Source organism: Centropristis striata, chromosome 15, assembly GCF_030273125.1.
Source record: "Centropristis striata isolate RG_2023a ecotype Rhode Island chromosome 15, C.striata_1.0, whole genome shotgun sequence".
Taxonomy (NCBI): domain Eukaryota; kingdom Metazoa; phylum Chordata; class Actinopteri; order Perciformes; family Serranidae; genus Centropristis; species Centropristis striata.
Genome location: NC_081531.1, coordinates 7748871 through 7772475, shown reverse-complemented (window position 1 = coordinate 7772475; position 23605 = coordinate 7748871). Strand labels below are relative to the sequence as shown.

The window sequence follows — 23605 nt, the reverse complement described above, 5'->3', positions numbered from 1 at the left end:
TCTTGGTCTGCGAGGTGTAAACCATGATGCTCCCCTGGTTCCAATCTCTCAGTTAGACTCAGTGAAGATAAGAGATAAAAAAGGATCAAAGGAAGTGTGTGTGTGAAGCTACGCTACACCACTGAGAGAGGATATTAAACCAGGTGTCCTGCCTCTGAACCATCTTGTTTTCTCTTCTTGTCTTCTATTCTCCAGTGGCATGTGGAAGCAGCTCTGATGATGTTAATTTTCCCACTCGCAGCGTGTCTCTTGTGCTCAGGAACTAAGTGCTGCTCTCTGCTTGGCTCATGCTACACGCAATGTTGTCGCCAGTGAATAAAATGTCACATCTGCTGATGAGCGTCACCTCACTGATCCATGAAGCTCACAAGACCAAGTCCCGCCAGAGAGAGAGGGGGATCTGGATATAACATGATGTTCCTGGACCAAGGTTATAATAGTGTTGGATTTTTCATTAGTTTTAGTTTTAATTTTGTTGTGAATTTTTGTTTTCAAATTCAGTTAGTTTTTAGAGTGAGTTTTCTAGTTTTAGCTTAGTTTTTATTTTTTGAAAATGTTTAGTTTTAGTTTAGTTTTTATCAGTTTTAGTGTTAGTTTTCGTTTTTTTGTAATGGGCTATACGTTGGGTGCGAGATTCACAGTGGACATAATACATTTTGCCTTTATTTCCTTTGGTTTATCCATCTCAGCCCCAATAAGGTTATTAACTCTTACAGTTCTGGGTGTTTTGAATTTTGGTTCGAGTGTAGACATCCCAGTCTCAGTCAACATATTTACCATGTGTTCCTGCATGTTCAAATAGAAACACTGAATTAAGAATGAAAAAGTTAGTTTTGTAACCACGCAATACAGTTTCAGTTAGTTATCGTTTTTTTTAAAAACTCTAGTTTTTATTTTTATTTCAGTTAACGAAAATGTTTTTTCAATTCTAGTCTTCGTTATTTCATTAGTTTTCGTTAACTATTATAACCTTTTCCTGGACTTGGAAGTAATAATCTCAGCATGCATCCTCCGCTGCTCCCTGGAGCAAAGAGGGGAAGGTCGTCCATCAAAAGTCACATATTAGTCATAGAAATGTGAGCAGCATGGGGTTGGAATGGTGACCCAAAACGATGCTGAGATGCATCCGGCGCAGAGGTCGGCCTTTAACAGATGACTCCGTATCGACCAAAGGGAAGGCGGGAGGGCTGTCGGCTGCTGTAGCAGAGCTCTCCTCCTCCTCCTCCTCCTCCCTCACCGGGAGATGAGGACCACTGACAAATGAGTGCATGGCAGCTGGGTAAGCCTCCTGAGAAATCTGGGCTGTCTGCAGGCGCAGCAGACAGAGTGGGATGATTGGCTCAGGTTTGGGCCCGACTCCCTCTCCGCAGAATATCCTCCGCCGTCTCCAGCCACAACATGCAGGTTGTTCAAGGCGACATACGGTTGAGTGCTGTGAGTGTTTGCATGGTGACACATTGATGTTGTGCCTCCTTCGCCGATTCCTTTTCATTTCACATGGCACAATGACTGCGCATCTAAAGTTCAGACTGTCAGCTTTAATTTAAGAGTATAGTCTCAGACAGACGGGTTGCATTGCTTACTTACCCTCCCACATGCGTGATATTAATGTTATGATCATTAAAGGATGAAAGGATGCTGAAGCAAAAACACGGGAGAATTTCACACGCTTCGGTTCTTTGGAGTTCTTTGATTCAGCCGAAGACCCCTGACAAGATAGAGGTTCATACCCTTGTATTCACTGGAAAAAAAAAACAACTGTTGTTTTTACGGTTAAAAAAATGGCAGCTAAACTTACTTTTTTTTTTTTTTTTTTTTTTGGTGTATTCCTTGTCTGCGTGCTGTGCTATTTGTTTATTTTTTCCCCTTTTCTGTGGTTTGTCATGTGAGTGCTTTATGTGGGAAATAAAATAAATAAATTTTAAAAAACGGCAGCTGTGGTTGCCAGAACTTTACCATAATAAATACAGTGCAACTTTTTTCTAATATTACGGTAAAAGCATATTAGCACTGTTGATTTCCCACCTAAAATTGCCGTTTTATTCCATATTTTACCGTAAAAAATAAAAAGTTTTTCCATCAATAGAAACACTGTTCTGCCATATAAATGACAAGAAAATACTTTATAAATGCTGCATAAATTAAAGATTTTACCATTAAATATTACAGTAGGACTATATTTCTGTTAGAGATATGGTGTTTAGTACATTTAACAGTGAGAAAGGGTATTTTTACAAAAAAGAAATGTAACAATGATGCCTTGTATATTACAGTAGATTTTTGCTACAAACACGGTGCCAGTATATTTTACAGTGGAGTAATGTTGATTTTTGAAAATAAAAATATAAAAAAATACTGTTTTGGCTGATTTACGGTGTTTCACTGTTACTGAAACTGAATCAACCCATTTTATGGTCTTTTTTTGTGTCGAACATTGTTCAGAAAAGCATTTTTAAAGTTGTCAGCTTGTCATCTGGCAGGTCGACCTGTTAAAGAATGGATTCAGACTTTTTGCACACCAGCATCATGTTGTAGTTATTTCTGCACACTTTTGGTCTGTTTATTGCAAGTAAATCACAGCTAAATCTGTTTATTTTGCGTACATATTACTGCATAGCACTATAACCACACATGCATGTGCTGCAGCTTGTTATAAGCTCAAAATGTCTTTGATAAGTAACTGAAGCAGCTGTTGATGACTTTTGACCCCTGCTAACCGGAGCAGTGAGGAGTCAGTAGTCAATAATACAAAGGTCAATAAAAGACACTTTTTAAAAAACTGTGAGCATACAATCCTAAATGTGAACAAGAAGTATTAGGCAGCAGACAGAGACATGGATACATGCACACAAATGCAGGAAAAACGCATGTGATCCCTCTGTAGAATATAAAAAATATAAATGTTCAAATAAATCAAATAGACTTTGACTGGGCAGAGTGCCACAGGCCCCTGGGGGTCCCCAGACTCATTCTGAGAATCCCTACTTTGGAGTTGCTCTGTATCCACCTAAATACTACTGCTACTGAAGACAAGAGGGACCATGTCCAAAAATGTCTGTAGCTCCTCAGTCAATTATCCAGTGTAGCTGTAAAAGCTTACATTCACATCATAATCTGTGTCATTTTACATCCAAGTGCTAAGAGCGCCGAGCCAAAATGTTAATGTACTGCTGTGCCAACGAGGCTGATGGAGCTCTTCTCTCTTCATGCATATGCATATTCCTCTATCCTACCCAGAATTCCCCCTGCTACCCCTCTCCCAACCTGACTGAGGTTTCTAAAAACGGCAGAAAGCTTAACGTCTGTGACAGCAGACGTCACACTGGAGGAGAGCGACTTTGATGAGACCCGTGCTTTTAGAGGCCTCTTTTGTTAGCAGGGAGCAAATCACGCTTTACAAGATAAATCATCCCGCTAGCAGCCGGCTTAGACTGTGTACAACCAGATAAGGTTGCCAAGGAAACCCTCCTGGAGAACCAATGAGCTTTTTTTTGCCATACCAACCTCCTTGATCTGTGCAAACAATTAATACCTCACCAAGGCAGAAGGGAGGGAGCCGGGGAAGTGGGAGGCAGGCACAAATCCCCAGGTGCTTAGCACAACAACACTCTCTCCCTTCAGCTCTGTGAATGAGGACACAAGGTAAAAAAAAAAAAAAAAAAAAGTCACAAATGGATATTGGACAGGAAGACATTGAGGGATGATGTATGAGTCATTGTACATTAATTCAATGAGAACAGCTTTTAGTCCATAAATCTAATCTGCACACGTGCAGCAGCAGACATCACTAATGTCCTTTTAATGAATGTTTTCAATGTGCAGCCATAAAAGTGCCATTATATCCCGCCACATCCATTTGTAGGACCGCTGTGATTGCGCAGGTATCACTGCAGCTGAACAAATAACAGAACCCCTGATGTGCAGGGCTGCTGGGGAGCCATTAGGATCCACCAGGGACTGTGACTCGCCACAGATCAATGCTCTGGGGCCCTATCTATTACTGACATCCAATTATAGCAATGGACGTCCGCTTAGCACTGCTACTAAGTGCTTTAGTCTTTTTATTGACTATCTGTCAACAGGCTGCTCACACTGGAGCTATTGGCTAATAATCAGCTATCGATCTATCTACATGTCAGGATCAGCAGCGTGTTGTTAAGTGTATAAAGAGGGCGACAGTGGGCACAATAGAATCATGTAACACCAGTGTGGGTATGAACTGTCCCTCAGTCATTAGCTGAGCATTTCACACTATTCAGCAAAGCTAATTTAGAAGCTTATTTTTTACAACTTTGATTAGTGCTGGCTTGCAATGAAGGTAATCACCTACCACATTAGCTAAAGGGGCTGGGGGCGGTGGTGGTGGGCGATTGGCTGTAATTGAAAAAAAAAAAAAGCTATGCAAATGTTGACACAAATAGACAATGCTATGGGCTTACTTTTGTGGATTATGCAATCTAACAGAATAGGTTTGAGAGCAAAATGTTCCACTCAGCAAGCAGAAAAGAAACTAACGACACTGCAAAGAAAAAAGTTTGGCTTTTGAATCCAGAAGTTTTTGCTTGCTTTCAGCTAGGGCTGGGTGATATACAGTAGTGTTCAATATAATAGCAGTTCAATGTGACTAACCAGATTAATCCAGGTTTTTAGTATATTTTTTATTGCTATATGGCAAACAAGGTACCAGTAGGTGCAGTAGATTCTCAGAAAACCAACAAGACCCAGCATTCATGATATGCAGACTCTTAATGCTGTGCAATTGGGCAATAAGTTGAAAGGGGTGTGTTCAAAAAATAGCTATACTACTGTATATTAATATAAAAAATATATCTATATATTTTTAAATGTAATATGGAATTAGTCCGTATTGCATATATCAATATAGTTCAAATTGTTTTTCTTTCTTTATATATAAATGCTGCCCTCACTAGGGTTTGTCATATTTAATTATTTTGTAATGTTTGTTATTCTTTTCTCATATAAATGTTTATTTCAGAAAAAGATTGGCCTATTTTATTTCATAAGCTGTTTTTATTTAGGATTTTTTAAGTTTAAATGTGCACTTTATGGAGCTTCGACTTTTAAAAAAAAGCTACTCCTTTTGTTATACAGTATTTATGTTCACTTAAATAAACAGTTTCAATAACTACTTGTATCATATTTGGCTTTGACTGAACATTTGCTCTCACTTTGCGATAAAATATATCAATATTCAGCCTAAATATATCGGGGTATGGCTTTTGGTCCATATCGCCCAGCCCTACTTTCAGCTGACTCTCGTAGGTGGGACCAGCGCTGTAGGACCTGTCTCTATTGGCAAGTCTTAGTCGGAGTGACAGCTTGGCAACATCCACTGTTAGTAAACACAGTAAACACTGTCACTCCGATCGAGACTGGCCAATAGAAACGTGTGACATCTTTCAGTGTAGGTTTTAATCACATTTATTTGATGGCAGTGTCCCTGCTTCTCCTCTCAAATATATTTCCTTGATTGCAGAGTGGACAGTTTTGATCTCAAACCTGTTCTGTTGGATTGCATAATAAAGACACAAAAGAATCCCCATGTGATCCTACAGACAATGCAGTGCAGCAATAAGAAGCCTACAGGGTGAGTTGCTGAACAGAGCTGGTAGGTGAGCCAGGTCACCAGCCTCTGTATCTATCCTGAAGCTAGATGCTGAGCATTGGAGGCTGTGATTGTGCCTGCCAGCTTAATTGATTAATTACAGTCATTAAGAGGTTAGAAAGTCACCTCACCTGGTGTAAAGGGGTGGAATTCACTGGCTGATTAAAATTAATCACAGTCAAAAAGCTGCAGGAAGCCGAGTCCATGGAGAACACGCGCCACTGGAGAGGAGAGAAATTGAGTTTTATTCACGCTCAAGTCAACAAAGCTGCTGCCGCTTCAGTAAACAAACACATAAACAAACGGGCTATTCTTTCTTAATTTCATGGACTTTTATTATTCAAAAATACAGCACAAAAAATACACACAAAAAAAAAGAAAAAATTGGTTTTCACACAGTGTGCAAACCTCAAAGGAGATCTCCAAACAATATTAGTACGCTGATTTCAAAGCTACAGTTAATATTGTTAGTAGTTAGAGCACACAGAGGGACAGTATCATCTCCCTAAGAGCTCTGTACAGGTTGTCAGCAGGTGAAAGTCTAACTAGAATTCTACAGTGGCCCATCCTGACAGCACTTCCTTCATGTACAATGCACTTGCTCCCACACACACACACAGACACAGTCGTGTTAAAGAGGAACTGACAGATGTAATGTCTTTGTCTCTGCAGGCTCAGGTCTCACTGTTCCTACTGTTGGAGAACAGGTGTGACATCAAATCTGCCAGGAAGTACAGGGGGCAGGATGTTTCTACAAATGTCACCTCCCCTTACATCCCACAATTCACACAACAACACACTCACTCACTCACACAAACAGTGTCAGAAATTTCCGATCATACAACGGAGCATTTGTACTGTACTGACGAGACCCACAGTGCCCCTCCTCTTTTAGATATAGATTTGCCAAGCACAGCACGGCAGAGCATCACATATACAAACATCTTCTTTATATCATTCAACTGTGTTGTGGGTAGATAGGGTTACTTGGACAGGATATTTATACATACAGCCAGAACCATTTATGTTATTTTTTCTTTAAAAAAGCACATCAATTTCTTTCATCGTAAATAAAGTTTTAAAAAAAAACATGAAGTCATGTTTTGGAATGAAAAAAATAAAATAATCAAAGCTTTAAGACAGTAATAATAAGGGTTTCGTCAAGCTAATCTGTATGTGGGGAGTGGGTGTGGGAAATCCTACACGTGACTCGAATGAGGCAACAGAAAACAATCAATAAGCTCCCTGTGTACTGATTATTATATTGTTTTTGTGGCTGTGGGCTATGATGGCCGTTCAGGATGATGCTACTGCATGTAGCACGGCCACGTTGGTGGATGTGCTACGACACAACTCAACTGGGGCAACAAGGCACAATAGAAGTTATTAGAGTCCAGCTGTGAGGGCTGAGCTGAGGTGAGCTGAGGGGAGGTGTGTAAGGCGGCAATAAGGAATAGAATAAGGCGTTGGAGCAAAGAGAAACAATTTGCCCACTCCAAGTATTCACACTGGGGTTTTTTTTTTTTTCTAAAGTAGCAGACAGATGAGATGTACGGCTTCCAAACATCTTTGCAAACAATGGAAGAATGGGCACGGTTTAAGAGTAGAATAACCCACAATCTGCAAGGACTACTTACACTGACTGACTGAATGAACAATTATATAATCCAGCACTGAGACTGCACAATGAACTCAAACCAAAGTGGTTCTAAAGTGGATGCAGAGGAGTACAATTCAGCATTCTGAGGCTTTTCTCATTTCTTTCTCTTTTACCCCTTTTCCACCAACATGGATGTAGTTCTGATCTAGTTTGTACACCCCATTTTGAACTGTTCGGAGCATTTCGATAATATAAAGATAAATAACTTTAAAACCTGAAAAAAGTTTGCAGCTTAACAAGAAAAATAGCAGGTTTCTCTTTTCCCTGAAGCGCAAACTGAAGTGTCATATTCTTCAGGTTGGAAAGAGAGGAAGGACTCTTGCATGTAATAGTCTTCTTATCATTAATAGTTGGTTCTTGCTTATATATGTAATAACCAAACAAAAGCTCACAGGTAATACTACTGCTATGGTTTACTTAATTTGCATTGAGTTCTGCTCAAAACTAGTGGAAGCCTGGGCTGGTCTGCTAAAAACACATTGTGCTCAGCAGAAATCTTCCACCAAGCTGAACTTTCAACAAAGCTAAAGAAAACGTTGCAGAGCTTTGGAAAAAGCCGACGTTATTCCAGTAGGATGTATGATAAAATGTGATCTGATTTGTGTTTTTTTAGACGGTGAACTTAGTCCCATGAAGAAAAATAAATCACAAGAATCCTGAATGAAACCAGTTCAAGAACCAGAGCTAATTTGGGGGAAAAGGGGTAGATGTGGGCCCTTTTTTCATGCACACAGACTTCCCATCCTTCATATAAAAGTCCAATTAATGCTACAGAAGCCATTAATTTTTCATACTGACCACAGAGATAAGGTTAATCAAGATATTGGCAATGAGTGATGCAACTGCAAATAGGAGGATTACATGCTGGACCTCAGAGGGGGCAGACTGATACAAACTACTGATGATAAATTAAGACTCGTGTCCTGCTTTGGTGTGTGTGTGTGGTGGGGGCTGCATGTTGTGCTGGTCACAGGGGTTAGGGGCCTGTTGCCAGTCAAACACAATCAAAGTGGATTGCTCAGTGAACCCCTTCTGTCCAGCTGCCCCCACTGATTTCCCTATACAGTACACCCTCTCTTTGGAGGACGGGTGTTTTGTAAGCTTGTCCAAGAAGTAATAATCCAGCCAATCACAAGATGAGGTGGTTCAAAACCTCCCCCTCACTACCAGCCAATCCCCCTCACCCAGAGCCAGACTGGACAATTCAAACATCAAACGGTTCAACACAAACGGCTGACCTAAATAGACTTTTTCCAAGTCAGTTGCTGGATTAATTAAAATCAGAATTTCCTTCTAAGAAGTCTGTCTCTCGGTTTTTTTCCCCAAAGGTCAGAGAATCTCATTTAACAATAAATTTATGGAGTTAAAAATGTCCGAAACAAATGATCATACTGTAATGTAGGCATTAAAAGACGATAAATGAACTATACACTTCCCAAATTCCCATTCACAGACATACACTTATATTCACACATACACACACATACAGCTGCAGATTTATACATACATGCATGCATACAGCTGTACAGCTGGCCAAGTAGGGGCCTGGATCTGTTTAGAACATACAGTATATCTCTACAGCAAGGGCCATCTATATTAAAAAAACATGCATTCACTTATGTACAATATAATTTGTATATTGACCATTCTGCTATATATCCACACCAATTCATTTTTCAGTGAGAAAGTTCAGGAAGTAAAATTCATAAAAGTTTTTTTTTTTTGTATTTGTATTTGATAAAAAGTTAATGTGCTCTGTTGTGATTCCAATACAGCTCGATTTCTCTTCTCACACCACAGCAGAGCCACGTCTCCGTAAGAGGAGCAGAATAACCAAGAGCTCAAAGTCAGCCCTTGCTCCATCTTGATTGGCTTGTGTCCTACTCCCTTTCCTCGTTGCATCCCCTCGTTGTTGCACACGGTCCCTTCTGGAGAAGAAGAAGAGGGCAGGCTAGACGATTGAGCCGTCCCTGTTCTGGGCCGGGATCATGACGGGTATGGCCCCCATGCGGCTCAGATTGGGGCCGGCCATCTTGGCGGCGTTGGGCGGGGGCAGAGGGACCTGGCTGGGAGGCCTCTCGTACTCCTCTGATGAGGGGATCTTGTCGTACTGGGGCTTCAGGGCGTACTCGTGCAGGTTGGAGGGCGACATGGAGCCCAGGGAGGAGCGCTGGCTGCCCACGGTGAAGCTGCGCGCCGTCGAGACGCGACTCTTAGGAGGCGGCACGTCCTCCCTGAGAGGAAACAGAGACAACAGCACATTAAGACAACGAGATAAAACTGTCTACTCACTTCCAAGAGCTTAATCAAGTGTCAAGGCGGAGAAATTGAATATGGAAGATGAATTTCTAAGCCGCTATAAACCATAATGAAGTTTGATGACAAACAGGTATCAGTAGTCTGGAATGTCTGGCGCTGGGAGGAAAACAATGAATACTTAAAGAGTCTGCATGAGTCATTTCAAGAGCGAAACATGATTTGACTCAATAAAGAGGGACGAATAATTGGAGTTGGCCTGCTTGATTGGTTGGGGCAGCGTCTGCACTGCTCAGCCACACTGGCTGTGTAATAGCCTGTAGAGATTGAGCAGAGCTACCAAGTGCAGCTATGCCCTCTACTACCTCTGCCACCACATTAACAACTAATAAGCAGCAATAATCCAGTTAAATGCTCAATCAAACTGAGCCTGAGGGGCTCGGGGCTTGTTTAGTCCGTAGCTTCATGCAGGCGTGTTCCAGCCAATGTGTGTCTGTGTATACGAGACAGGACCAGTGGTCTAATCCGCTTTGTCCTGCAGCGCGAGTGTCACATTGTGGTCTTAGACAGATTCAGTCCGCAGCAGAGTGATAGTAAGCCCAGGGGTTGTACAGAGCCCGTGGGCCGGATGGAGAGTTGGATGGTGAGGGAGGTGGGGGGGGTTGGTGGCTATGTAGGGGGGTGGAGGTGGGGGTGTGGGGGCAGCCAGCAGCAGACATGACACAGGATCCACAGAGCAAACAAAGCTTTCAAACTGATTACCACAGCTGTTTATTTGAGGAGGGGTAAAAAAAGAGAAACGCTGATGGAGAAAAAAACGTTTTCATGGTTGTTGAGGCTGTTGGAGACGTGTTGTGTGTACATGAGTGTGTGTGTGTGTGTGTGTGTGTGTGTGTGTGTGTGTATCTGAGATGACCAAAGGCCATACTACATATGGAGCCGAGAGCTATGATCATATGTACCCTATAGCTTTTTTTATGCTTGCTTTTAATCCAGTATTATGCAAGACACATTTCTCAGCACAAGGCAAAAACTACACAGTGTTGCAAAATATTCTGCCATCCAAAGGGAGCCTTTGGTATCTGTGAACCGAGTGTTATTGATGTTTCAGCGAGTGTACCTTATCTCATTGCAGATTTCCTTCTCGTACTTCTTCCTGTGACGGGCACGGCAACAGCAGAAGAGGATGATGGCGATGATGATGAGGATGAGGAGTACGGCAATTATGGCTCCTGCGATGATGCCGGGAGTGTTGGGGGCTGGACAACGAAAGGGATAAAAAGGGTTGGAAGGTTAGGTATACAGGGACATCATAGAAAAGTTTATTTATGTCAGTAATTGAATTCAAAGGTGGAAATAACACATTATATAGATCCATTACACACAGAATGAAACATTTCATGTCTTAATTTATTTAATTTCTTCTAATTATAATGTCTCAAAAATGTTAATATTACAAAAGACCAATTTTAATATGTGTGTTTAAAATGGAAATGTTGGCCTCTGAAAAGTATGTCATCTATATGACTCAATACTTGGTTGGGGCTATTTGACTTGAACTACTAGAAATTGACTTTTCCATCATATTCTAATTAATTGAGATGCACCTGTATATCATTTTGTTAGCAATGACTTAAATATAATGAAGAGTCTGCATCCAACCACATATATAGTGCTGGATTATTTTTAAAGATAAAGTGGTGCTTTAGACCATGGCTTTGCTTGCTCACCTTGCACACCTTTTTCAATTTATCACGTTTAAAAAAAAAAATAATAAAAAAAAAAAAAATCTCAAATGCAATTAACCAATGTGACTCAAGAGATGCTCCAACCACACAAAAGTAAATTAAACCTTCTGCATACATATAGCCACAGGGGTCTTTGTGATGTAAATTTCTTCCTCTGCTGACTGCACACCTGTGTATTCAGACTGTGGACTGTGTGTTTATGCAGTTAGAAACAGATCTGGGTCAAATAAGAAGAGTGTCAGGGCAAGAATGAGTACCTCTACTGCAGCTTATAAGCACATTAACAAAATGGGTGCTGAGCTGGATAAACAGGACTTAATAACAAGAGCAAACAATGACAGGTGTATGCATAGTGACTAAAAGCAACCCTCAAGTAACCGTATGATAAAACATCATACCAGCACTCAGCCACAGCGGCCCCATGCTGCAGCACTTGTTTGTCTTTTGACAGCACTGGGATCGTGTGTGCTACCAGAGCTCCTACTACTCAAGAAGCTGACACTGTCTGAATCCTCAAAGCTCGCACATGGTAGTTGCAAATCCAACATATAATATATTTTTAAATGCAACAGAATCTTCAGTATGATTTTAGCAAGCCAAGAAGCAGCGCTCTAACACGGTCATCCTGTCAACGCTATGTTTAGCTCTGAGAAATTGGCACATTTTTAATGCAGTTTCCATCCGAAATACTGAAGACAAATGAGCTTTGGCTGTTTGTGTGCTAGCGCTGATAAATGTACCACCAGTACAGGTACAGGAAAAGTATAACAGTAGTACAATAATACTTTACTACTGTATATATACCACTGTTAAAGCAATGTGTAAATAACAACATTTCAATGTTGCTTTTTTCTGTACAGCAAAAATGTTGTTCATCGTGTTGAGATTCAGATGATACTAGCATTGTTTTAAAGTGTTTTTTCATTCCTTGGAATGTTGCTTATATGTTGACAGTGTTATTATGTAACTAAGAAGCATAGCTCTTGACAGAATTGGGTAAAAATGTGGACCTATTTAGCCTGAACTTTTGTACAGTTAGCAGTGTAGCGCATACATAGATTTCTAGCCTCGCCAGCAGAATGGTTTCATGGATACTTTTGAACTTAATTATCTCAACTAAGGCTGAGATTAGTCAATAAACCAACCGACAGAAAAGTAATCGGCAACTATATGCAAACTGACTAACCGCCGGTCGTTTTTCAAGCAGAAATGCAACAAGTTTGTTGGTTGCAGCTTCTCAAATGCAATAGTTTAAGAAAATGTGATTTTCTTAAAATCCTGCTAAATTGATCATCCTTATATTTCTCAAAAGGCTGTGCCTTTAACCAGCTTCATGAATCAGCTAGCATGGCTGTAGACTCTTAATCTTGTTCTCAATATCAGTTTGTGATTCTACCATTGTTGATATATTTGGGTCAGTTAAATACATAACTGTACTTTTGAAGGTACATGGGAGGGATAAATGTTTTATTTTGACTGCAACAAATACATTACCATTTGACCAACAGACAGCAGAGAAACAGGTTTAACCCTTTGAAGTACAAACAGTCTGCTGACCTTTTGGTTTCAGAGGCTGCAGTGGGCTACAGTGAAGACACTGGCATCATTTGAAACAAAAAACATGTGATAATATCTTGTCAGGAAGGGGGCTAAATAATGCCCAAAAGTTATTTTAGCAAGGGAAAACTGGCATAACCATTTTCAAAGGGGACCCTTGACTTCTCTCTACAGACATGACCCCAATGTGTATATTAGGGGGTTTCCAGAACAGAAGTAATTTCCATTTAAGTGCTGAAAAATACTATTTTTGCAGAAATGTCATATACGTCTTTTTAAAACATCTACTGTTGACCTACTATCTCCCCCTGAAGAGATCCTCTGAAAAAAAGGGTTTCAGTGGAAAAGGCTGAATGCAGGTTAGTGCATCGATATGAAGTTAGTTGTGTACTCACGAGGTGTCACGTTGAGATACAGTGTACATTCCTCAGCGCCAACACGGTTGCTGACGGAGCAGCGGTAGGTGCCAGATGCGCTGGCAGATGCGTTCCTCACGTTAATGGTGCCTCCCACTGAATCTGTTATGAGGGCAAAGAACACATCAATGAAGAAATGACAGTGTTTAACCCTTTGTCGGGCAAAGAACTATATTTGGTAATGTCAGTGGATATCAAAATGGGGTCCCCATGTCTCTCTGTTTGGTCGTAGAACCACGTGGATTTCTGCCAGCTAATCAGTTAAGATCAGGCTACGTCACAGACAGTGACACCATGACATCTGACCAATCAGTATGATAATAATATAATAATATTAACTTTAATGTAAAAAAATGAAAAATTTAGAAAAAAAATCTGCAAGAAACAGTCGTACAAACAGAGTTATTCGTCAATGACTTTGCAAATTTACTAGATTGAAGTGGCAAATCTACAAGAAAAAAAGTTGCAGATTTAAGAGATTTAAAGTGGCAAATCTGCGTGAAAAAAGTTGCTGATTTACAAGAAAGAAGGGGGGGTTGACTTTTTTTTCACCGCAGATTCACCACTTTAAATCTCATAAATCTGCGCATTTTTTCTTGTAGATTTGCTGCTTTAATCTTGTAAACTTTTTTCTCAAAATATTCCCCCCCTCCTTGGGTCCGTATGTTTTTTAACAAATTCCACAATCCACATTCTGGAAGTATGTAATATCCTCCAATTTTCTCTAGGGTTGAAATTTGAAATTTTCAAGTACTTCAATGAGTGCCCTATTAAAGGTTAACAGATAGAGGACCTGTATGTGGGACTTGAAAACTGATTTCCATTTGTTTGGAGTGCTGGTAAGAAGGGTCATTACCAATCACAGCGGAGCTGGGCAGCAGCTTGCTGTTGCTGGTCTTCTCCCAGCTGTAACGCAGGGGGTTGGTGCCCTCTCCGGATATGCACCGCAGCACAATGTCTTTGCCTTCTTGTGTGGGGCCTTCGGCGTAGCACCTGGGCTTGGATGGCTTCACTGTGGAGAGAAAAGGAGAGGAGGAAAGTGATTGAGAGAGGTGAACAACAATAGACACAACCAGGTGGCCACATTAGCTCAGAGCAACATCGTCCTCCAACATGTTATTTTTCAATCTTTTAAGTTGTGTGTCTGCATTGTGTGTTCCTAAAGTTCATTTCCTCCCTTGCTCAAAGCGGTTGTCAGCATAATGAGAGGCGTAATCAGAGTAATTGATACAGCTGCTGTCATTACAGGAGCTGTCACTCAGGATAATCACGAGGAAAAAAAAGGAACAAGTGTGTGCCGCTGGACACACAAACACACGAGCACGTAGCGTTCAGGGTTAAGGACGGAGGCTAAGCTTTCTGTCTTAAAGCCCAACGTGTGCAAACACTCCTCGGTCAGTCTGGCAGGAGATGAGAAGAGGGATTGGAAAACAAACAGAGCTTCAAATTAAAAGCAGACCCACTCCAATGAAACCCAGACAAGCAGTCAGCCAGGCGAGGGAGGGAGGGAGATGGTGAGAGGTAATGTTTCTGAGGCCACAATCCAAGTCAGCGCGGTGTGTTCACTGACAGCAGGCTGACATCATGGTGTGGTAATAATGGGTTCTGTAACAACAAAACCCTGGAGTGGGGCTCTCCAGATCTGAACCAGGTGTCAGGCGGGAGGGGGAAGCTTAGCAGGCATAACCGTGAGGATTAACAGTAGACTGACGGTACTGAGTGCTCCTACTAATCTAATAAACACACAGGGGGTCAGGATGGAGGGGGCAGAACACAGAGCTGGGGGAGAGCAAAAATTAAGCAAGCGCTGATGGACAGATGGTGGAGTGATGGAGGCCAAGGCTGTGCAGCTCTTAACTCACTGGCCTGCTCTTTGCTGCCACTCTCCTGCACCTACGCACACATTCACACAACACACAGTAAATGTCAGAGAGCTATGACATTTTGAAAGCATCTTTTAAAAGGTGAAAGTCAACTCAACGCGTCGGAGGGCTGTAACACACTGCTCCTCTTATTAGGATCGCTGTCTGATGAGCAGATTTATTTGTTTGAAAGATGAGGTCAGAGGAGAAGGTGACGGAGGCTGGAGGAGCACGCGGAGATAAAGGGCAGAGCGATGCGGCTAACCTGGCTCTGTTCAACCAACAATGAATTCAGATTTATGAGATGTGCAAGGCTGTCTTGGGCTTGAGATAAGTAGAAGGGGATTGCTAGATTGTGGTGCTCATTGCAGTCAGGAGGCGCGTAACTTTACTGATAGTTCAGTGATAAAGGGCAAAAGGGCTGGAACGATCTCTTGAGAAATCCAATCATACAACATATATGAAGCCAATTCTTTACAGCAATGCTACGTTTAATTCACCGCCAAGTGCCAAATGCTGGTAGATTTGCCATTTGGGGAGAAAAATCGATGCAGTCTCTATGTTTTGGTGTCATTTACAACCCTGATTCCAAAGAAGTTGGGTGCTTTTTAAAACCTAAATAAAAAATGAATGCATCAAATTCAGAATGTAATGTTTGAATTAAAAACAAACAAACAGAAGTCTTTGAACAATTTAATGTGGGATTGGGACATGGATTGACAAATCACTGCATTCTGTTTTTATTTACGTTTTTCACAGCATACTTACATTTTTGGAATCACAGTTTGTACAGATGACCTCATCTATTATCTGTCATCTGCTGCCTGCCTCACACACTAACACACTCGTAGTTGATGTCCTGTAAGTTTACCTTACAGGACATCAACTACTCTATTTAACTATCACTTGCCGCTCTGCTGCTAGCTACCATTAGACAAATTAGCTATTATCTGTTGATATTTACAACCAGCCGTTCTCTGCAGAGACCAGGGAGTATCCCATAAAAGCTGTGACACTGTGACACCAGGGTTCTTGTTTATGTACCGTACAAAAAAAGAGGGTGATGGAGGTAGAGAGTGTACAGATTTTATTAGTCCCACAGCTGAACAAAAGACTTCACTGTTCAAACTGCTTTACTTTTGGTTTCTGTGAGTGTTTCTTACACTTATAATTTATGTTTCACACAGTATCCCAGGAAATAATTGACTGGTGGGAAGTAAAGCCAGGCAGAAAGAATTAAAATTAGATTGGCTGTTGAGTTCTGCAGTAAATAGAAGAAGAAGGGAAGAAAGTATGAGCAGATTTCACCTGTTTTAGCTTCACTGCACTGAATGCCCGATCATTTTAGGATTAATTTTAAAATAATTTGATTTTCTTTGAATGGCCTTGCCCCACCTTACCTCTCTGAGTTGCTACAGCCCTAGTCTCCCAACTAGTCAGTTGACCAGCTGCTCCTGCTGGAGCCAGAGCTGGGCTGGAGCTCAGAGGAGAACGAGCGTTTGCCATTGCAGCTGCAAAACTTTGGAACAAATTGCAGCTGCACATCAGACAGGCCCTCTCACTGTCTCATTTTAAATCTCTTCTTAAAATCCACCACTTCTCTTTGGCTTTTAATACCACATAGAGTGTTGATTTTATGGTTTTATGTTTTTATTTGCATATTTTATTTTGTGCGGGCAGTACATTTTATTTATTACATGTTATTTTATTCTATTTTAATTTATTTTATCTGATTGTTTATTTTACAGTTCTATTGTTCACTTCATCTCTTTGTAATTTGTGTTATCTATCTATTGTTGTTATCCAGTTTAAAAAGCAGTACAAACACATGGTTTTCACGAGGTACAGGGAGGAAGAAGGGCTTTAACAATCGGATGTTTTCATAAATGATAAATTATTTATGTATTTGTTTATTTAATCTATTTATTTTTTTGTAAATATGTATTATGTAAATATGTATGTTTAGGGGGGAAAATTGTTAATTGAGTAGTGGAGAAGGGGTAGGTTTAAATAAGCATATGCTTCATCCTACTCTTTTTTGGACATGTTGCGTTCACATTATAGCGTTTGTTTTGACTATTGCTATTTTTGTTTTCATTATTGTCATTGGATTTGTTTGTTTTTGAGTTTACTTTATTGTGTCACTCTCACATGTTCGAAATAAAAAAGCTGAACTGAACTTGTGCAGCACTTTGGAAACCTTGTGTTTGCTAAAATTGTGCTGTATAAATAAAGTGGACTGAATTGGATTGGATGAGGACTACCTGGACTTCATGCAGGCAGAGCTCAATGATTGGCTGTTGAGACTGTAGGCGGGGTCTAGTCAGAATCAGTTGTGACATAGCTGACATGAACATGTGGTGCAGGACTGCAGGTGGCTACTCTCCTCCTGTTAACTTCAATGTCCCAATGCAATCAGAGGAGAATACACAACCGGGGGTGTGACCTGCCGTACACTACCTGGACACCATGTGTGCATCGCTGCATATAACCATGTATATGACAAGCCTCAACAACACCCAGTGTATAAACTGAGGCATGTTTATGTTCGTGCGTGCACATGTGTGCACGTCTCCCCTGTTCTCGGGACCATCCGCCTTGTGACAAGATCGACCTGAAGGTAAAATGCAGAGCAGGCAAGATGTCCTCCCCTCTCCTTGTCAATGTTTCTTTGCTAAGAACACCCCTGGCCCTCAGGTCAACAGCTAGCAGCCTGTCAGCTTCTGTAGCCTTGAGCTATCTCTCTCTCATGCACACACATGCACGCTATAGCTAAAGACGTCGGCATTAGAGCCCTAATGAAAGTTGGATTTGCATTTAAGTCACTTGGCTGATGCTCTTAGCAGGATACGTTGGACAAATTAAATCAATTCAAGAATACTACCACAAGAACAAACATCTTGACAGTAGATGATTACATACAGTCATGGAAAAAAAATTATTGGACCACCCTTGATTTCTTCACTTTAATGGCTGGTACAACTAAAGGTACATTTGTTTGGATAAATATAATGCTAACAACAAAATTAGCTCATGTTTAATAATGATTTTGGTTATTATCAAGAAAACCATGGAAAAAGTCTAGATATCCGCTCTTATATTAAACTCTTCTGAGCTATTTTTGTTGTTATCATTATATTTATCCAAACAAATGTACCTTTACTTGTACCAGACATTAAAATGAACAAGAAATTGAAGAAAAAGTGTGCTCTTATATTGTTTTTCCATGACTGTATGTCATAAGGACCAACTTTGAATGCTATGTTTACAAGCACCAACAGACAACAGAGAACATGTTTTATCTCTAAACATTAACAAACATGTAAAAAAAAAGGCATGAAAACAACTGACAAACCAGCAGCCTTTTATTAAGCTCCCTCACTAGTGCAGCATGTGGAACTGTTGTAGGGAGGAGAAGCTGTCACAGCAAGTGTACAAGCATATGTATGAATTAGCGATGACTTAAGCAGTGATTCACTTTTTCCAAGTTGCTTCTGGTCAGATCAATTTTTTATGTAAAACAGCCTCCCCAAGGACTTTGTCAGTGCTTCTTGTATCCGCTGTCGTCACAGTTACAGGAGAGTTTATCTGCAGCCATTCCTTTCTACCATCAGAGAACTGCTTCCTGGTGTCAAAATGCAACTAGTGACAAACCTGTTTATTGTCTAATAGCTCACACCTTTCAGGTCGAGCTAGTTGGTGCAGTGCGGTCCCTTTTGTACACATGATATCATGTCAACAAGAGCAGCAGCCATTTTCAGAGGCCTGGCCTATCTTTAGAAAAGGAGCACCTACTCTGATAACAGCAGCTTATCCCACAACACAGACTGGTGCATGCGGGTTGTTTTTCCCATATGCAAATACCAGGCGAGTTTCGGGAGGCGATTCACTTTCGACATCATTTAGTCAGTTGACCGACCAGCAAGGCCACTGTGTGTGAGGGTGTGTTTGCCTAGGGAGTGAATCATCTGACTTATACAACTCGGATGTGTCACCCATCTCACTCTGTGCAATAAAAAGTCAGCTGAGTGCAGGGTTTGATGTTTGTCCACACTTTTTTAAAAGACAGGATCACATCACGCACTTGAAAATGGCTTGTAATATTCCAGATTATTTGTTATATTGGCTCTGCATGTGATAAACAAGGTGTTATTAAGTTTTTAAAAGAATAAAGTCTAATTATTTTTATGTTTTTTATATATTTTTATATAGAGTCGTGGAAAAAAATTATTAGACTACTGTTTTCTTCAGTTTCTTGTTCATTTTAATGCCTAGTACAACTAAAGGAACATTTGTTTGGACAAATATTTACATTTACATTTAGCAGACGCTTTTATCCAAAACAACTTACAGAAAAAGGGAAATATAATGATAACAACAGAAATAGCTTATAAGAGTTTAATTTAAGAGCTGATATCTAGTCGTTTTCCATGGTTTTATTGATAATAACCAAAATCATTATAAGAAAACAATGGAAAATGTATATATATATATATATATATATATATATATATATATATGGTTATATATTTTTATATTATATTTTTCCAAACAAATGTATCTTTAGTTGTACCAGGCATTAAACTGAACAAGAAATTGAAGAAACAATGGTGGTCTAATATTTTTTTCCATGACTGGATGTTGTAGTTTTCACAGGTAACATAGGAACATAGCTAATATTGTATATTGTATATAGTAATAAATATTTAAATTCCAACATTCATTAAAATAATAATTTCAAATGGGAGCTGTGATTGAGGAAAAAACAAAAAATAAAATAAAGTTGATGAAGACTATTACTAAATATAAATATACACATATAAATTATTATTAATAATAATTATAAATAATGTCCACAATACTAAATGAAAAAAAATAAAATCAGGATTATCATTTTAGACATAATCACAGAGCATTTAGGGTGAATAGAGAATTGTATCACAATGCTGTCCAGCCTCTAGGAAGGTCACGCTCTTGATTTTAGAGGGGATTACATCAAAACAGCCAAGGAGGGCAAAGGCCGTGTGATTTGGTGCATTTGCTCTGCATTTGTAGAGAGAAAGAATTTACCCTGGGAGGGGGAGAAAAAAAAAGACTGCTAGCCTCACATCAGAGGTTTGCTGCACTCACCCATGACGATCAGCAGCATCTTCCTGCTCCGGATACCAGGAGCCTTCTTCACCTTACACTGGTAGGTGCCCGAGTCCGACGACTTCAGCCCCGTCAGGTTGATGGAGGCGTCGCCGTTCTTTGGGTCGGCTGAGTTGAAGTGGACTCGGCCCTTCATTGGGGCATAGTAGTCGTTGTAGGCCCGGTCGCCTGAGTACAGGATCACCTGGAGGGCAAGAAAGAGAGATCCCGTTCAGAACTTAAATCCACTAATGCTGGGCTGACACCAAAAGATTTCAACAGTCCCAGACTAAAAACTGAAAGTCTTTAGTAAATCTAGGAGTTTTACTGGAGTCACGGCGCTCCCGTCATCTCCATGGTTCAGTTTAAGGTAGTAATCTGCTCTGTTTCATATCAGTCTTTTCCTAGTTGCAGTGATGTAACACAATCACCAACCAATAGATGAGCGGGGGAAAGGTCCCCGGTTCAGACCGGCCAGTAAAACCACTAACACAGGAAAAAGGAACATCACAATAATGTTAGTAAGCTCAATCCTAAATAAAAATATAGTGATGTCATGTATCTAGATTTTTGGAGGAGCTGTTTCTTAGTAAAGAAAACAGTAAGGAGACTTGTATAAAATGTATAAATAAATGTATACATAAATAAGTAATGAATAATCGATGATTAATGTATGATGAACTAAATGAAAGTTGATAGAGCTGATAAATATGATTATTCAATTAAACACATTATAATTAAATAGGACATGAATGTACATCATGAATTGAGTTCTACATTTTCCTTTCCTTTATTCTTCCTTATATCTATTTTTACTGTAAAATAGTCAACTTTTCATGTCAGAAAAACAGAAACCCTTTTTCAGCTTTGTGAGGGGCAGTTTGTGGCGTCTCCTCTTCTCTTTGTTGTTTTTTTCCCAACACAAACCACTGCACACACTAGAGCAGCTGGAGCTGCTTCTCCTGCAATTTTGTAAGTTTTTACTGAGAGCATGATGGGGAAAAAATGCTGAAAAGAATCTGGTTGTAGTCTTGTAAATAGTGACCCTGCAAGATTCACAGTCTGTCTAAAATCTCAGTGTGAGACTAAAAACTCTAAACACTTGTCTTTAGATGTGAGCAGGTGTGAGCTGAGTTTTCCGGGAGTCTTTTCCAAATCTTTTCAAGTCTTCTCATCAGAAGGTATAGGTGGCATTAGAGTGATGTACTGCATCTGACTTTTATAAAAATAAAAACAGATAAAACAAAGGCCCTGAAATGACAGTAGTGTGCTTTGTAAAAACTAAGGCCTTGCTCACTGAACCAACCAAAATATATGGAAGAGAGAAAGCACCTTCTCTTTTATCTCTGCAGTGCCCTTCAGCCTGGCAGCCTGTGATGTTTTGCCCTTTCTATGCTTAACAAGAATGAAGGTGGAACAAACAAAGCGACCACTATGGAGCCAAATCAACACCTGCTGTGTCAACAAAGAGCCCCCAACTCTGTACCACTCCCCCCCTCCTGTCCTCACTACCTTCCCACACACACAAACACACAGTCTGGGTCTTGAAAGCAGCAAGGAAATGCCTAGAAATAAAGGCCAGGTGGAGCCAACAAGAAACCGCATAACTAGAAGCTGGGGTGATGGAGGAGGGGGAAAACAAAAACACAAGGAAAAGAACAAGGAGGGTAAAAGAAAAGCAAACAACAATGAAAAGAGTTCTCATTCTCTTTCATAGACACTGGCATATTCTTCCACATTTCCATGGAGACAGTCATCAACAGGCTTTTCTGTGCCACGATCAATGCCAGGCATATGCACAGCAATACCCCTGGGTGTAGAGGAGGGGAGAGGAAAGACTACACATGGCAGGAGAGAGAGAAGAATAATGAACCCATCAGAGGAGGCAGAGCACTAAAAGGAAGCACGAGAGGAGCAAAAACAAAAGTGTCGAGAGCTACGTTTCCAACTGGAGGACTACTTCCTGGAGCTGCAGGGCAGGCGCGCTCACACTGGGCGCCATGTTCATCTTGTACTTATTAGCCATGTAAACAGGTAATGTGGTTAAAATTCCACCTGGCTCTCAGGGGAGGGAAACCTATCCCTCGAACCTCACAGGGGATCAGAACATCAGCAGTAATAACAGCAGTATGTGAGATGAGACCATGGAGGAGAGGAAATTAAATTGCCCCGAGCGCAGCCAGACAAGAACTCTCAACCACTTCACAGGCACACAGATGGGGAGTGCTTACACACATGCACACCTCCAGAAAAAAAAAAACCTGAACTGCACAATAACCTTGAGAATCATGATCCAATGAAAAAAAAAAAAAAATCCCATAAAGAGCCCGGGGAATGAAAATGAAAAGGGCAAACGACTAGACAAGCTGGCGGGGGCTGGAAAAGGACAGAAGAGCACCACTCTCTGTGTGCCGCGTTTCATAACAGGTAGGACATTCAATGATACGATCGCCACCTGGCCCGGGCGGTCTCGGCGGACGGCTCGTGCTGCAGAGGTAACAGACCTCTATTGGCCGAGGCTTTGCTTCATCAGACACATGTAAAGATGAGGTCATTGTCATGTGATGCCGCCGCTCGGGCAGGAAAGAGGAAAAGGTGCGGATCATTTGAGAGGCAAAGCAGAGAGCTGTGATACCTGTGTACTCTAAACAACCTGCAGAGCTGGGGGAGTGCAGCGTTGTGTCTTTGCACTCCCACAGAGGCTTTTAACTTCAATGAGTCGCGGAGCTGCCACATGCTTTCACAGGAACAGCTCTGCTCCATACCGCTTCCCAAGGTTAAAGCGGATTCACTACCTGGAAATGGATTAGGTGTCCTTTTTAACATTAAGATGCAACAAAATCCTTAGCATTCAAGATCAGCACTGATGTCTAAACAAACAATGCAATTTTCATCAAACAGTGTCATGGCTTTACGTCCAAATCCTCCAATTCTTTGTCAACATGCACAAATTCCTGCCGCAATAAGTTCAGTAAACAAAAGGCTCTGCTGCTTCCCTCAAGGACAAAGGAGACAGTTTGTACGGTGTGGGGTAAAGCTGTGTGTTTTCAATGTGTTTTCCCTTTTACCTTGTTGTCACACCATTCAGATTGAGTTTTCATAATGGTTTTCTTCGTTGTTCTCACAGTGGTGGTGAGCACTCAGGGCACACCCTCCTTTCAGCTAGTCTGTAACCAGGCAATGAGAGCCAAATGCTAATGACTGTTACTGTAGGCATGCCTGGCATCTCTCATTCAAACCCAACAAAGCAACATGCATTAGCGATGCTTCACCAGCCTCAAAAAGACCCTGATGATATGTGGGATATGTCAGATGAAGCAGGCCATCATTCCCCTACAGATACTGGACTG

General features: G+C 40.8%; 1 protein-coding gene across 1 annotated transcript in view; it reads right to left on the bottom strand.

Moving 5' to 3' along the window:
• Nucleotides 1–5934: 5934 nt before the first annotated feature.
• The window catches only part of cxadr (CXADR Ig-like cell adhesion molecule), a 57060-nt gene continuing 39389 nt past the window's right edge, over nucleotides 5935–23605 (bottom strand). Inside the window, exons 3-7 of the mRNA XM_059351737.1 lie at nucleotides 20256–20460; nucleotides 14120–14275; nucleotides 13243–13365; nucleotides 10663–10801; nucleotides 5935–9520 (exon numbers count right to left, since the gene is read on the bottom strand). Coding sequence (XP_059207720.1) covers nucleotides 9238–9520; nucleotides 10663–10801; nucleotides 13243–13365; nucleotides 14120–14275; nucleotides 20256–20460 — 906 coding nt within the window. The 3' untranslated portion in view covers nucleotides 5935–9237. The remainder of the gene's footprint in view (nucleotides 9521–10662; nucleotides 10802–13242; nucleotides 13366–14119; nucleotides 14276–20255; nucleotides 20461–23605) is intronic.